At 46.2% G+C, this 15,075-nt stretch overlaps 1 protein-coding gene across 2 annotated transcripts in view; it reads left to right on the top strand.

Annotated features, from left to right (window-relative positions):
* Window positions 1–374: 374 nt before the first annotated feature.
* UPF3A (UPF3 regulator of nonsense transcripts homolog A (yeast)) overlaps window positions 375–15,075 on the top strand; it is a 22,165-nt gene continuing 7,464 nt past the window's right edge. The window contains exons 1-4 of one of the 2 annotated variants that reach the window (XM_011964129.1): window positions 375–479; window positions 4,041–4,151; window positions 9,670–9,725; window positions 9,815–9,973. In XM_011964129.1, the coding sequence (XP_011819519.1) occupies window positions 4,124–4,151; window positions 9,670–9,725; window positions 9,815–9,973 (243 nt within the window). In that variant the 5' untranslated portion in view covers window positions 375–479; window positions 4,041–4,123. Of the gene's footprint in view, window positions 480–2,540; window positions 3,923–4,040; window positions 4,152–9,669; window positions 9,726–9,814; window positions 9,974–15,075 lie in introns of those variants that run through there. The other variant, XM_011964128.1, reaches the window with a different exon arrangement.

The following is a 15,075-nucleotide window of genomic DNA, read 5'->3' as shown; positions in this document are numbered from 1 at the left end:
GGCGGGGCGGGAGGGCGCCGGGTCTTCCTGTGGCCTCCACGCCGGTGCCGCAGCCAGTGCGGCTCTAAATACCGGAGAGGGTCCCCGGCGCCGCGGGTTCCTCTGGGAGTGCGCCCTGGCTTTGCCTTAGGGTTTCAGCCTCCGACGACCGGTTCTGGGCAGCGCAGAAGGGACCTGAGTTCTGCCTCGTAAAGTTAACGTTTTGCGTTTGTTTTTGCTAGAGAATATCCAGGTTGTTACAATTAACTGAGATGATTTGGCACAGAAGTTTTATTTAAAGTGGTTTGTTGTGCCCAGAAAAGGAAAAAGAGGCTAAAATAATGGAGTATTGTATTTTTCGCTAACCATTTTCACTGTTATCTCTTATTTCAGTCTTTATCCTCATCTCTACTCAAGAGCATACATTAATTTTAGGAATCCTGATGACATCCTTCTTTTCAGAGATCGTTTTGATGGATATATCTTCCTTGACAGCAAAGGTTGGATTATTGGTTTTTAAAAATCTATTATAATCTCTAGGTATACTAATGAAGTGTTGCTAGAATATCCGTGTTTTTATTATTATTATTTTTAGAGACAAGGTCTTGCTGTGTTGCCCAGGCTGGAGTGCAGCAGCCACAGTCACGGCTCACTGCAGCCTCACACTCCGGCTCAAGAGATCTTCCAGCCTCCCAGGTAGCAGGGACCACAGGCGCGTGCCACCATGATCGACTGATTTAAAAAAAAAATTTTGTAGAGGCAGGGGTCTGTCTCACTGTGTTGCCCAGGCTGGTCTTGAACTCCTGGCTTCAAGTGATCCACCTCAGCCTCCCAGAGTGCTGGGATTACAGGTGTGAGCCACAGCATCTGGTTTGTTTGTGCGTAGTAATTAAAAAGTTCTCAGAGTAAAGTAAGATGATAAATTTTGATTATGTTACTGTAATTATGTGCAGATATTAAAAATTGAAATTATTTAATTTTATTATTTAAACCAAAAAAATTCCAGAAATTCTGTGTAGTAGTGACAGTCTATTTATGTATTATCAGAGAATGAAGGTTTTCATGAGTGAGTTTTTTGCATGAGAGAACTCTCTTTTTGGGTTTTAAAACTAAATTATTTAACCTGTTTGATAGGAATTTTCCAAAATGTATACTGACTTCTATCTTCCTAAGCAGCACCCTTCATGACTGTACCATTTATGATAATGTCACCAGGAAGTCACTGAGTGCTGTTAAGCAGCTTTGCCTGCGGAGACAGCAGTCTTCACCTCTAGTCTCAATAGTTCCCTTCCCGGTACTTCTAGGGTTCTGCTTTGATCTTTTCCCCTTCTCCTCTCCTGTCAGGCTGTCTGCTATTGTGTTCCTGGCTGTCAAGTTTGTGTACCTTTCACAGCAAGTTGTTTTCTGCCCTCCCCTCCCCGGCCACCCTCTTCGCCCTCCAAGCATTTTGACACTGATGAGTGTTTTCTTTTTCTCCACTGAGGGGTAAGGACTAGAAAGATTGTTACAAAATAAGCATTAGCCAAGCTAGTTCCTGTGACCAGAAGCAAATGTGATGCTTGAACTGACCTTTGTGTTCATTGCTCGTTTATTCAGTAACTTACTCAGCTTCCCTTTTTCACTTAAAAAATGTTGATGGGCCGGGCACAGTGGCTCATGCCTGTAATCCCAGCACTTTAGGAGGCCAAAGGCCGGTGGATCACGAGATCAGGAGTTTGAGACTGGCCTGAGCAACAACGTGAAACCCCGTCTCTACTAAAAATTCAAAAATTAGCCAGGCATGGTGGCAGGCACCTGTAGTCCCAGGTACTCAGAAGACCGAGACAGGAGAATTGCTTGAACCCGGGAGGCGGAGGTTGCAGTGAGCTGAGATCATGCCACTACCTCCCAGCCTGGGCGATGGAGTGAAAAGCTACGTATGTGTATGTACGTATATATATGTGTGTGTGTGTATATGTAAAATATACGTAACATGGCCAGGTGTGATGGCTCACTCCTGTAATCCCAGCACTTTGGGAGGCTAAGGTGGGCAGATTGCTTGAGGTCAGGAGTTTGAGACCAGCCTGGCCAAGATGGTGAAACCCTGTCTCTACTAAAAATAAAAAAATTAGCCAGCCATCATTGTGTGTGCCTGTAATCTCAACTACTTGGGAGACTGAGGTATGAGAATCACTTGAACCTGGGAGGCAGAAGTTGCAGTGAGCCAAGGTGTCACTACATTCTAGCCTTGGTGACAGAGCGAGACTCTGTCTCAAAAAAAATAGTTACAAAATTTATACCGTACTGTTTTCCACAGCAACTGTGCTATGTTACATTCCCGCCACTAGTGAGCAAGTCAGTCCTTATTTCCGGTTCTACTTTGTTGTTGTTGTTTAGCTTTTTAAATAGAGACGGGGTCTCGCTAAGTTGCCCAGGCCAGTATCAAGCGATTTCCCCCACCTTGGCCTCCCAAAGTGCTGGGCTACAGGTGTGAACTACCACCCCGCCATGGTTTTGATGGTCTCTGGCCTAAGCCTTTGCTTTTGATGTCATATGCAAAAACCCATTGCCAAATCCATTGCCATGGAGCTTTTTCCCCTGTGTTTCTTCCTGAGTGTTTTATGGTTTCAGGTCTTATATTTAGCTTTGATCCATTTCGAGTTACTTTTTGTATATGGTGTTAGGTAAGGGTCCAACTTCATTCTTCTCGCTATGGATTTCCCAGCACCAGCTTTTGAAAAGACTTTCTTTTCCCCGTTGAATGGTCGGGGCACCCTTTTCAAAAATCAGTTGACCAAATATTACAAAGGTTTATTTCTGGGCTCTGTATTTTATTCCCTTGATGGATGTGTCTGTCTGTGTGGTGGTACCACACTGATTACTTTTAGCTTTGGAATCAGGGACTATGTCATCTGCCACTGAATGAGTATCCACTGTGTGCTAGGCCTTGTGGGTGGAGTGGTGATTTGGACATCATCCCTGCTGGTCCAGTGCCCTACTGTCTCCCTGATTCTGACTTGATTCTGGATAGTGGAGGTTGGCACAAAAATGTCTCCCGGATAAAGAATTTATAATTCAGTCACCTGACCATTACTGACAAGTCTAAAAATGACTCAGTGGGTTTAGTACCAAGGTAGCAGTGTTCCAGTTGATGATTCGGCATATAGCAGGTTCTCTTAGTGAACATTTCTGTTTGTGTGTTCATTTTTCCCCCACATAGCAACAAAGTTAGTTTCTAATGGTTTCCATTCTCTACTTTTATCAGAAGCAGATTTCACCTGGAATATTCTATAAACCCTTTGAAGCCCTCAGTTTTAGCCGTGGTGTCTTCTAAGCAAAGTAATTTTCTTGAACTTAAATAACAAATTGATAGTTGAATTAACCTTTTAAAATAAAATATAAAACGTAGTTAAGAAATCTGATTATTTAAAGGTATTCCAACAATAAATTATTTGGGATGGGGCTGGGGAGGTCAGGTTTATTGAGGTGTAAGTTATATATGGTAAAAGTCACCCTTTTAAAGTGAACAATTGGATGAATTTTGAACAAATTCAGTTACACAACCACCATAACATGATGGATTGTTTTGTTTAATAAATAATTGTTCTTCCTACCATGAGTTCGTCCTTGTTTTAGTCTGGAGTTTGCCATGTTAAGGTTGCAGGTGCTTGAAAGTGTAATTAAATTGTAGGTTTTTAAATGTTTTTTTTTTTTAATCTCTTACTGGAAGGGTGAATTATAGTTTAAATAGTAATAATACATTGTCATTGTTACACTTACTCTTTAAGTAAGCTAGGTCATTATTTTCCAAAATGAATGTAGTAGAATTTCAGAATGGCTTCTGGAACATGTTTCCTGTTAAAAGGCCTAGAATATCCTGCAGTGGTAGAGTTTGCTCCGTTCCAGAAGATAGCCAAAAAGAAGCTGAAAAAAAAAGATGCCAAGACTGGAAGCATCGAAGATGGTGAGCCCTTTCCAAGTGCTACATTATGAAGCTGCCAAATTAAGAACACTAAGCAAATGCAATTCTCCTGTAGATGGGAAAGATTATATTTATTTTCTTTCTGGTTTTTAATGTCTAGATCCAGAATATAAGAAGTTTTTAGAAACTTACTGTGTGGAGGAAGAGAAGACCAGTGCCAACCCTGAGACCCTGCTGGGGGAGATGGAGGCAAAGACAAGAGAGCTCATTGGTCTGTTGTGCTCATTCTCTTTTCTTTATTGAGAGATTTACTCGTAGAGGATACACTTTTTTTTTTTTTTCTTGATTGTGATAACAGGTTGAAACTTGTTACAGGCTTGGCAGAAATGTAGAGTAATTTCCAGTTTTGACAAAAGAATGGCAAGATGGCCGCATGGGAAATGGATTTCTGGGCATTGGCTGATGGAGAGCACATGATTTTTTTAGTTACGATCCTTTTAAGTTATGATGCTTCCGAATGAGCAGTGGAGAAGACACATGAATGGTATGTGCCTGACGGCGTCAGGGAAAGCGCGTGTGTCACCGAGTGGAAGTCAGTGGTCACAGACGGATGCCTCAGGAGCCCATAGGAATGAGATGTTTGGCTCATGGTGAGGTGCTCTTCCACAGCAATGCCAGGCTCCCTGAGCCAAGCCAAGCCAACTTGTGGATAAGCCCAGCCAGAGCACAGAATCCAGTTTAAGTCTAGCCTTCCACCCCATGCCCACAAGTCGTGTACTTTAGAAATAGTTCTCAGTAGCACTGACATGAAAATCAGGCAGACGGTTGTGGTTTAGTCCCAGACACACCTGGAAGTGTTTCTCCTCTCTGTGGATCTCCTTTCCTCAAAGCCCCTGTTCTTCACCCCTCACCTCTCCCACCCAGGCTGTGCCCTGCCCACCCATCAAGAGGATTGTACTTTGGGAGGCCAAGGTGGGCAGATCACAAGGTCAGGAGTTCGAGATCCGGCCGGTCGACGTGGGGAAACCCCGTCTCTACTAAAGATACAAAAACTTAGCTGGGCATGGTGGCGGCGCCTGTAGTTCCAGCTGCTCGGGAGGCTGAGGCAGGAGAATCGCTTGAACCCAGGAGGCGGAGGTTGTGGTGAGCCGAGATAGCACCACTGCACTCCAGCCTGGTGACAGAGTGAGACTCCGTCTCAAAAAACAAACAAAAGAAATTGATGTGTCGTGACAGCCACATTGTTTGTCTCCCACCACATGAACTCCCTCGTTTGGTTTCCCCAGTGGAACTACATTTTCATCTTCACGGTTGCAACACAGAAAAGAAAAGTTCAGATATTTGTAAATGTTGATTGAATTAATAAGAAAGGTCAATGTTATTGAAATAGTCCACTCACTTTCTTCATCTGTCTAGTATTAAAGCTTTTTTTTTTTTTGAGACGGGGCCTCACTCTGTTGCCCAGGCTGAAGTGCAATGGCACAATCTCAGCTCACTGCAACGTCTGCCTTCTGGGTTCAAGCAATTCTTCTGCCTCAGCCTCCTGAGTAGCTGGGATTACAGGCACCCGCCATCATGCCCGGCTAATTTTTATATTTTTGTGGAGATGGGGTTTCACCATGTTGGCCAGGCTGGTCTTAAACTCCTGACCTCAGATGATCCGCCTGCCTCAGCCCCCCAAAGTGCTGGGATTACAGGCATGAGCCACCACGCCTGGCCGTAATAAAGCTTTTGATCACTAAAGTAAACAAGATGTGCTGAGGCTGCATGCTGCCTGGGCACTGACTCTGGGCCTCAGCGTGGGGCCAAGTGGTAAACAGGTCGCACAAGGTCTCTGCCTGCCATCGGGATGACAGGTAGGAAGCAGGAGCGGGAATAGCCCAGCCAGGGCCCCTCAGTTTATAATCAGTGCCACTGATGTGACAGTGGAATATGGGAGGGAAAGAGGTTGGGAGACTCCCTCCAAGATGGTGGTGGAGCTGGAGCTGAGACTGGCTGCGGGAGGGAAAGAGGTCAGGAGATGAACTGAGACTGGCTGTGCTGAGCAGTGGAGGAAGGACACACCGGGGCAGGGCTGGCGGCTGTCACTTTTCACTGCACGTGCGGATTGCAGGCTTGTGGGGCTGGCACACGTGGGTGAGGGCAGTGCGGTTGGAGGGTCGGGGCACTGTGCAAGATGTTTAGATTCATTCCAGGGCAACTGGAAGCCACTGGGGAAGTGGCATGGTCTGATTATTTGTCCCCATCACTCTGGTGGTGTCACATGGAATAGATTGTGGATGCCAGGAGATGCACGTGTGTTTTGGAGGTGGACTGGACAGGACTGACAGACGGATAGGGTGTGGGAGGTAAGAGAACAGGAAGAATTAAGACTCCAGGGTTTGGCTTGAACAGATGGGTAGATTGTGGCACCATTACACACAAGGGAAGATGAGGGTAGGACAGTATTGGGGGCAAAGTCGAGACCAGTGATGAATTTACATGAAGTTCCTTTTCAGCATGTTAGTGACTGTTACAGCTGAGTAACTAGCAAAAAATAATAGCAAATGGGAACAGTAAATATTTAATGCTTTTATGTCATTTTTAGCTTACTGTGGAATATGTGTTTTGATTTAGGAAGGACATGAGAGACTTAGACATTAGAGACAATGCTAGTTTGAGCCTCGTTCCTTGTTTCCTTTTCTTTCTTCCTTCTTAGTTAAATTAAAAGGATAAAGTGAGTTGTTGTGAGATGGATTTTACTAGGGGAGTGGTTTTTCTGTAAGTTTTAGGTCACACGATGCATCTTTCCTGGCAGTTAGAATCTACTTAAGAATCTACTTAGTGTTCTCCACTTAAGAACTTGATAAATTGAAGAAGAGCTAGAAGAAGTAAATTAGATGTTAACTACAGGCCTCACCTCCCTGCCCCTCCCATTTCCATCTCACTTTGTTTTAAATGTCCCCTTGCATAGGATTGGTCACTTTAGGGCTGTTTTGAGACATACCTTTTTGGGGCAGACACGTGGCTCCTGCCGGGGTGGGGGGAGGGGGGCGTGTCCTGGCACCTCCCCAGAGTCTGCTGCACAGCCAGTGCTTTACCAGAGTTGAACGAACGAATCAATGAATGATTGTATGAATGAATGAATGAATGAATGTGGCTTAGAATCCACCATCCCTGATGGGAACGACTAATTCATTCCAGGACTTGGCTGTAGAGTCTTCCTTGTTGTTGTGATTGCTGTTTCTACATATTGAAAATTGAACCTTGGCTGGGTGCGGTGGCTCACACCTGTAATCCCAGCACTTTGGGAGGCCGAGCGGGCGGATCACGAGGTCAAGAGATCGAGACCATTCTGGCCAACATGGTGAAACCCCGTCTTTACTAACAATAGAAAAATTAGCTGTACGTAGTAGCGTGCCCCTGTAGTCCCAGCTACTTGGGAGGCTGAGGCAGGAGAATCGCTTGAACTCGGCAGGTGGAGGTCACAGTGAGTCAAGATCGCGCCACTGCACTCCAGCCTGGTGACAGAGTGAGACTCCGTCTCAAAAAAAAAAAAATTGAACTTTAGGCAATTCATGGCAGATTACCTTTTTCTTTACTGAGCTTTTGGCCTCCAGTGGAGTCTTCTGAACAGGTCTGAGAAGCGAGTATTACATGGAAATATTAATAAGCTCTTACTGACAAGGACTCTGGAGTTGCTGAGTTAGTCTGGTGCACAGGCCTTTAGAGCAGACAGGCCCGGGTTCAGCTCTGAGGCTTCTGTTTACTTGTGGTCTGTTGCATGGTTGTGCGTATTCTGTCTGATAAATAACATACTTTCATGATGTGTAGAACACTTTCTTATTCAGGTCTTACGTACTTTTGCTGTGATCTCTGTGGGTGATGGGGCAGACATTTTATAGGAAGAGGAAGGTGGGCAAGCGGGGTCTGGGTTCAGCCTCCCCGTGCATCCCGGTGGTCTCGCTCTGCTCCTGGCTGACAAGTCCAGGCCTTCCACAGAGCAGAGCAGAACCCTGGCTGATTTGAGATAGTTTGCCCATTACAAAGAGCTGACTATTTACCTGAGCCAGTGTGCTGTACTCACCCTGAGCCAGAGTTCTTGGTCAGCCCAGAGACCCCTCTGGGGAGTGGGTTCTGTGTAGCAGCTGTGTCTGCCACGAAATGTGGCGTTTGTACCCGCATCATCTCTTCCCTACAACCACTATGCCTGGGGCAGGACTCCTGGGACAATCAGCTCTTCCCTACAACCACTGTCCCTGGAGCAGGGCTTCTGGGACAGCTGCCATTTCATCTGTGATGTCAGGGTGTCAGGGTCCTCAGTTCCAAGTGAGGGATCCCCAGCCAGAGCTTCTCCTATGATTCCTGATTCATTCCTGGTCCTCAGAATTCCAGAGATGATGTGTCAGTTTTCAGGTGCATCCAGGGATTCTTCAGAACCCTGTTTAATCTGAGATCTTAGCCACAGAACAGACCCAGACCATCTTCCCTCTTCCCGTTTGTGTCCTTGTGTTGGTGGGATGTGGGGCCTGTCCACCTCAGCGCAAGTGCCTCAGAGGCAGTGCCTGTGGGGCCTCCAGCTTGCCTGGGCACCCACATCCAGGTCAGATCTGAGAGGTCCGGCAGGAAAGCGGAGGACCGAGATAGAGTTTGTAGAAATGTTCATTCCCTGCTAGTTGGTGCCTTTTCTGAAATCAGCAGTGCCATGTGGAGTCATTTTCTTTCTTTCCTTTTTTTTTTTTTTGAGACAGAGTTTCACTCTTGTTGCCCAGGCTGGAGTGCAGTGGCACAAAATCTTGGCTCACTGCAACCTTCGCCTCCCGTGTTCAAGTGATTTTCCTGCCTCAGCCTCCCGAGTAGCTGGGATTATAGACACGCGCCATCATGCCTGGCTAATTTTGTATTTTTTCAGTAGAGATGGGGTTTCTTCATGTTGGTCAGGCTGGTCTCGAACTCCCAACCTAAGGTGATCTGTCCGCCTCGGCCTTCCAAAGTGCTGGGATTACATGTGTGAGCCAACACACCCAACCCGTGTGGAGTCATTTTCTAAACTACAATCCAGAGTTGTATGTTTTATCATTGGGATTTTATGGAGTGTATATTGTAAGACATTACAAGAATCCATGTTATTTAAAACCATTGCTTGGAGAATGGGAAACAGAAAAGTTCTCAGAATATGTGATGTATGAAAGTAAATATATGTTATTTAATGATTTAAGGTACCTACAAAAATACCATCTTTGTAATACTTTAAGCCTCCCTTAAGAATCAGGAATTAGGCCGGGCGCGGTGGCTCAAGCCTGTAATCCCAGCACTTTGGGAGGCCGAGATGGGCGGATCACGAGGTCAGAAGATCGAGACCATCCTGGCTAACACGGTGAAACCCCGTCTCTACTAAAAAATACAAAAAACTAGCCGGGCGAGGTGGCGGGCGCCTGTAGTCCCAGCTACTCCGGAGGCTGAGGCAGGAGAATGGCGTGAACGTGGGAGGCAGAGCTTGCAGTGAGCTGAGATTCGGCCACTGCACTCCAGCCTGGGCCACAGAGCGAGACTCTGTCTCAAAAAAAAAAAAAAAAGAATCAGGAATTAGGTGTCTACTATGTATAAAATTGTTGATACTTTCAAATTACTTGACATGATAGTAATGGAATAAAAACTCCGCTATAGACAGTGTGGGGTCATGTACATTTAAAAAGTAATGATATTGTTCCCTTATTTATTTTAAAGATCAAATTGAAAACAAGTATTTAAAATAAATCTTTCTTTAGGAGTTAAATATATAAAACTATATTACAACTTTTGTGTTTTAGCTAGAAGAACAACACCTCTTTTGGAATATATTAAAAATAGAAAATTAGAAAAGCAGGTAGGTCTGGCCTTTACCTCATGAACACCCTCCCTGCTGCTGCCGTTCTCATCCAGATGGTTTATGTACACACCCTTCCATGTCTTTAGAGAATTCGAGAAGAGAAGCGAGAAGAACGGAGGAGGAGAGAGTTAGAAAAGAAACGTTTGCGGGAAGAGGAAAAAAGAAGAAGAAGAGAAGAAGAAAGATGCAAAAAAAAAGAGACAGATAAACAGAAGAAAATTGCAGAGAAAGAAGTAAGGATTAAGGTAATTCTGAGGAAACATTTCCTTTTTCCAAAAATAGTTCTGCTATAGTAATTATACTTTTTACATATCTTAGTTCTTTAGAATTTTGAAAACATTCTGAATTAATCTAATACTGTGTTGTTATGTTTTTCATCTTTTCCATCCTTCCATCCTACAGCAGTGGTTTTCAAGTGTGTCCTGAGCCTTGGGAGTCCTCAGGCTGCTGTTGGGCGCCTGTCCTCCTGGGTGTGCAGTGGGGAGCACACCCCCACGGGAGCCCCACGCTGGCACACGTCCGGCTGCTGCTGACACTGTCTTTTTTTTTTTTTTTTTTTTTAACTTTCCAACTTTCATTTTTGGTTCAAGGGCTACATGTGCAGGTGTGTTACGTGGGTAAATCAAGTGTCTCTGGGGTTTGGTGTACAGATAATTTTGTTACCCAGGTAGTCAGCACAGTACCTGATGTTTTTCAGTCTTCACCCTCCTCCTATTCTCCACCCTCTACATTTTCCTTTTTAAAAAAGTTTTCTGGCCGGGCATGGTAGCTCACGCCTGTAATCCCAGCACTTTGGGAGACCAAGGCGGGCAGATCACGAGGTCAGCAGTTCGAGATCACGCTTACCAACATGGTGAAACCCCGTCTCTACTAAAAATACAAAAATTAGCCGGGTGTGGTGGCAGACGCTTGAAATCCGAGCTACTCAGGAGGCTGAGGCAGGAGAATCGCTTGAACCCCGGAAGCAGAGGTTGCAGCGAGCCGAGATTGCACCATTGCACTCCAGCCTGGGCAACAGAGTGAGACTCCATCTCAAAATAATAATAATAATAATAATAATTTCCTGGCCTGGTACAGTGGCTCACACCTGTAATCTCAGCACTTTGGGAGACCAAGGCAGGCGGATCACTTGAAGTCAGGAGTTTGAGACCAGCCTGGCCAATATGGTGAAACCCTGTCTCTACCAAAAACACCAAAATGAGCTGGGCGTGGTGGCGGGTGCCTGGAATCCCAGCTACTCAGGAGGCTGAGGGAGGAGAATTGCTTGAACCCAGGAGACAGAGGGTGCAGCAAGCCGGGATCGAGCCACTGCACTCCAGCCCAGGCGACAGAGCGAGACTCTGTCTCAAAAAAAAGATTTCCTGATTAAAAAGTACACGTTTGAAAACCACTGGTTTTGCCTTTCTGTGTGAAGGCTGACTCATAGAACCGAGTTTTATCATTTCTTTTGTGGTAGCACTAATGAGTTTCTGTATTTCTTGCTGAGTTTTTCTTGTGACTGATGCATTCATTGATGAGGGTGGTTTAATACAGAGGGAATTTTTCTCTGTGTGAAATGTGTTGGCCAGAATTGGGACCAGCCATTGTCTTCTCAGTACTAAACCTAGATTTAGAACTAAGGTATCACTCCATGAAGGATTTAAGGCATATTCAATATTACTTATTATTTATTGAATACCTTATATTCAATAAAATTGTATAAGGGGAAAAAAAGAAATGTCAGGACTTGGGGAAAGAAGATAGATTAGGAAAGGGTGAGGAAGAGATCATTGAACCATAGATTTGTTTCTGATATGGTCAGTCAAAAACAGAAAAGTTGGCTGGGCATGATGGCTCGTGCGTATAATCTCAGGACTTTGGGAGACCAGGGTGGGTGGATTGCTGTAGCCTAGGAGGTCAAGACCAGCCTGGGCAACAGAGAGAGACCCTGTTTCTATTTTTTGTAGAGATGAGGGTCCCACTATATTGCGCAGGCTGGTCTCGTACTCCTGGACTCAAGTGATCCTCCTGCCTCACCCTCCCAAAGTTTGGGGATTACAGGCCTGAGTCACCGTGCCTGGCCTGGTTTAGCTTTTAATAAGCATCTGTGCTCAGTATGGGGGTCTTTCACTTCTAAATCATGTGGAAAATTGAAATTCTTTTAATGCCTGAAAAATGGAATCTGTGGAGGAATGCAAAAGAAGGTGTATCAACAGCTTAAAGACAGATGGCTCATGACTATTTTGCTATTTTTTTGTTTGGTTTTTGGGGGGGGGGTTGAGACAGGGTCTCGATGTGTCACCCAGGCTGGAGTGTAGTGGCACAGTCACAGGCTCAAGTGATCCTCCTGCCTCTGCCTCCCATTACAGGGGTGCACCATCAGACCTGAACAGCTAATTAAAAAAAAATTGTAGAAATAGGGGTCTCACTGTGTTGTCCAAGCTAGTCTTGAACTCCTGGGCTCAAGCGATCCTCCTGCTGCTGGGATTAGAGGCATGAGCCACCATGCCTAGCCCTCATGGCTATTCTTAATAAAGAGAAATACAGCTTGGGAGGCTGACGCAGGCGTATCACAACGTCAGGAGATCGAGACCATCCTGGCTAACAGGGTGAAACCCCATCTCTACTAAAAATACAAAAAATTAGCCGGGCTTGGTGGCGCACACCTGTAGTCCCAGCTACTCGGGAGGCTGAGGCGCGAAAATTGCTTAACCCGGGAGGCAGAGGTTGCAGTGAGCCGAGATCACACCACTGCACTCCAGCCTGGGCGACAGAGCGAGACTCCACCTCAGAAAGGCTGGAGGCGGGCGGATCACTAGGTCAGGAGATCAAGACCATCCTGGCTAACACGGTGAAACCTCGTCTCTACTAAAAATACAAAAAATCAGCAGGTCGTGGTGGCGGGAGCCTGTACTCGCAGCTACTTGGGAGGCTGAGGCAGGAGAATGGCGTGAACCTGGGAGGCAGAGCTTGCAGTGAGCTGAGATTGCGCCACTGCACTCCAGTCTGGGCGACAGAGCGAGACTCCGTCTCAAAAAAAAAAAAGGAATATGGCACACAGACAGCTCAGCTGTTTAATGTTCCTCTGAGGATGCTAAGCAGTGAGCTTATGTGTGGCCTTGTGGGTGAGCACACAGGCAGGGCTGGGAGGGACACAGCTGCCCATGCACTCCGCGTGGCCTCCGGAAGCCTCGCAGGGCGTAGCAGAGCTGGCCTGCTCCCAGCCCGTCTCCAGCGGCTCTGGCCTGCTGGTTTCTCCTGAATGTACCAGCGGATTCCACCTTAGGCCTCCACAGGGACTTCCCCAGATGTGCCCATGGCTCCTTCTTGGCATCTGGTCTTAGTTCCCGTCTTGGCTCTACAGAGAGTCCTCCTGGACCCTCCTCTTCCTGCGTCTCTGCTGCTTTACTCTCCCTTCGTGTGTTCGTAGCTGCTATCTGGGGCTATCCTATTCATTTGTTTCCTCCCCTTGACCACCATTGCCTCAGGTGGAGCATCAGGTGTGAGTTCCTTCAAGGCAGGGGCACCCCTGTCTCGTTCATAGCCATTCCCTAGTGCCTAGCACAGGGTCTTAGTCCCTGATTCCTGCACACAGCTCCTCAGACCCTGGGCATCCGCAGTAATGTGAGTATCTTATATGCCAATGAGGGGACTGGGGGCTGGAGGCCCCAGGCAGCTTCCAGATGGGGACTAGTTGGCAGAAAGACTAAGGCAGGACTAGAGTGTTGGGACATTCAGTCGCATCCTGGCAGAGGGCAGAGGGCCTAGAGAGAGGTCACCGGTGGCCAGTGACTTAATCAATCACACCTGTATCATGAAACCTTGATAATGCCTAAAGACAGGGCTTCTGGGGGCCAGGCATAGTGGCTCATGTTTGTAATCCCAGCACTTTGGGAGACCGAGGTGGGTGGATCCCAAGGTCAGGAGTTTGACACCAGCCTGGTTAACATGGTGTATAACCCCATCTCTACTAAAAATACAAAAATTAGCCAGGCGTGTTGGCGCATACCTGTAGTCCCAGTTACTCAGGAGGCTGAGGCAGAAGAATCGCTTGAACCCAGGAGGCGAAGGTGCAGTGAGCCGAGATTACGTCCCTGCACTCTAGCTTGGGTGACAGCAAGACTCTGTCTCCAGAAAAAAAAAAAAAAAAAAGACGGGGCTTGCTGGGAGGGTTACTGCACGGAAGCTCCAAGCACCGCTGCGCCATCCCCCATACCCACCTTGTGTATTTTTTCCATTTGGCTGTTCCTGGTTGTATCCTTTATGATAAGCCAATTACCGAGAAGACAGTGCCTTTCTGAGTTCTATCAGCCATTTCAGCAACTTATCAAATCTGAGGAGGGGCCGTCGAGAACCTCGGAATTTATTGCTGATTGGTCAGAAGTTCTGGTGACACTCCAGGACTTGGAACTGTCATCTGAAGGCGGCAGTCCGTGGGTTCTGGTGCTAACTGCAGGTCGATGGCCTCAGTGCTGAGTTGAATGTGGAGCACGCAGCTGGTGCCGGAGAGGCGGAGAGGCGGTGTGGAAAAAGACGCGCAGTGTCAGCAATGTTGTGAAAACAGTTCCTAGGCACTCAGAATATTTGTTGAGTGGGTGGATGGAGATCGGCACTTCCCTATGGCTCGCATTTGTTACAGACATATTACTGTTGCAGTTTTTATAAAAGATGGACAGTTACCGGAAAGGAAATGAAATGTTTAAGTTCCCAGATTCCACATAGGCAGAATAAGAGGATGTTCACAGCTGACACAGGGCCCCCGCTTGATGAGAAGCCGCGTCCAGGGCTCCACCTTCCATGACGCGTTGCGTTCCCCAGTGAGCGTGTGTAATTGAAGACGTCTGTGTATGGTCTTGCTGTGCTGCAAGTTAAAGTATGTCCACTTTATGAGTGAGAACAGAATTGTCAGAAGTACACCTTCCATTTCTATTCTACAAATGATCGATCTGTGGTGCTTCCATTGCTTTTTTTTGTTTGTTTTTCTCCCTTTTCCCAAGTTAGCTGAGGTGCTTTAGTTTCAAAAACTGTACAGAGAGCAGGGAGAAAGGCCCAGGGACATACAGGGCAGATGAAATACGTCATGGCAACTTGTCCATTTATTCTGTTTCAGGAAAGAGTATAATCATTGTTTTGAAAACTATATTCTAAATTATCAGTAGGAAGCAACCTTTAAAAAAATTTTTTTCCTTATTACAAAACTAATGCTTGTCTATTTTAGGAAAACTAGACCCTATAGATGAAAGGAAATAAAGTCATTTCAGTTCTGCCATCTAGAAATAATCACTATTGGCCAGGCATGGTGGCTCACGCTTGTAATCCCAGCACTCTGGGAGGCCAGCGTGTGTGGATCATGAGGTCAGGAGTTCAA

This window comes from Colobus angolensis, unplaced genomic scaffold (assembly GCF_000951035.1).
Source record: "Colobus angolensis palliatus isolate OR3802 unplaced genomic scaffold, Cang.pa_1.0 Scaffold641, whole genome shotgun sequence".
NCBI classification, from domain to species: domain Eukaryota; kingdom Metazoa; phylum Chordata; class Mammalia; order Primates; family Cercopithecidae; genus Colobus; species Colobus angolensis.
This window is presented reverse-complemented; position numbering and strand designations above follow the sequence as displayed.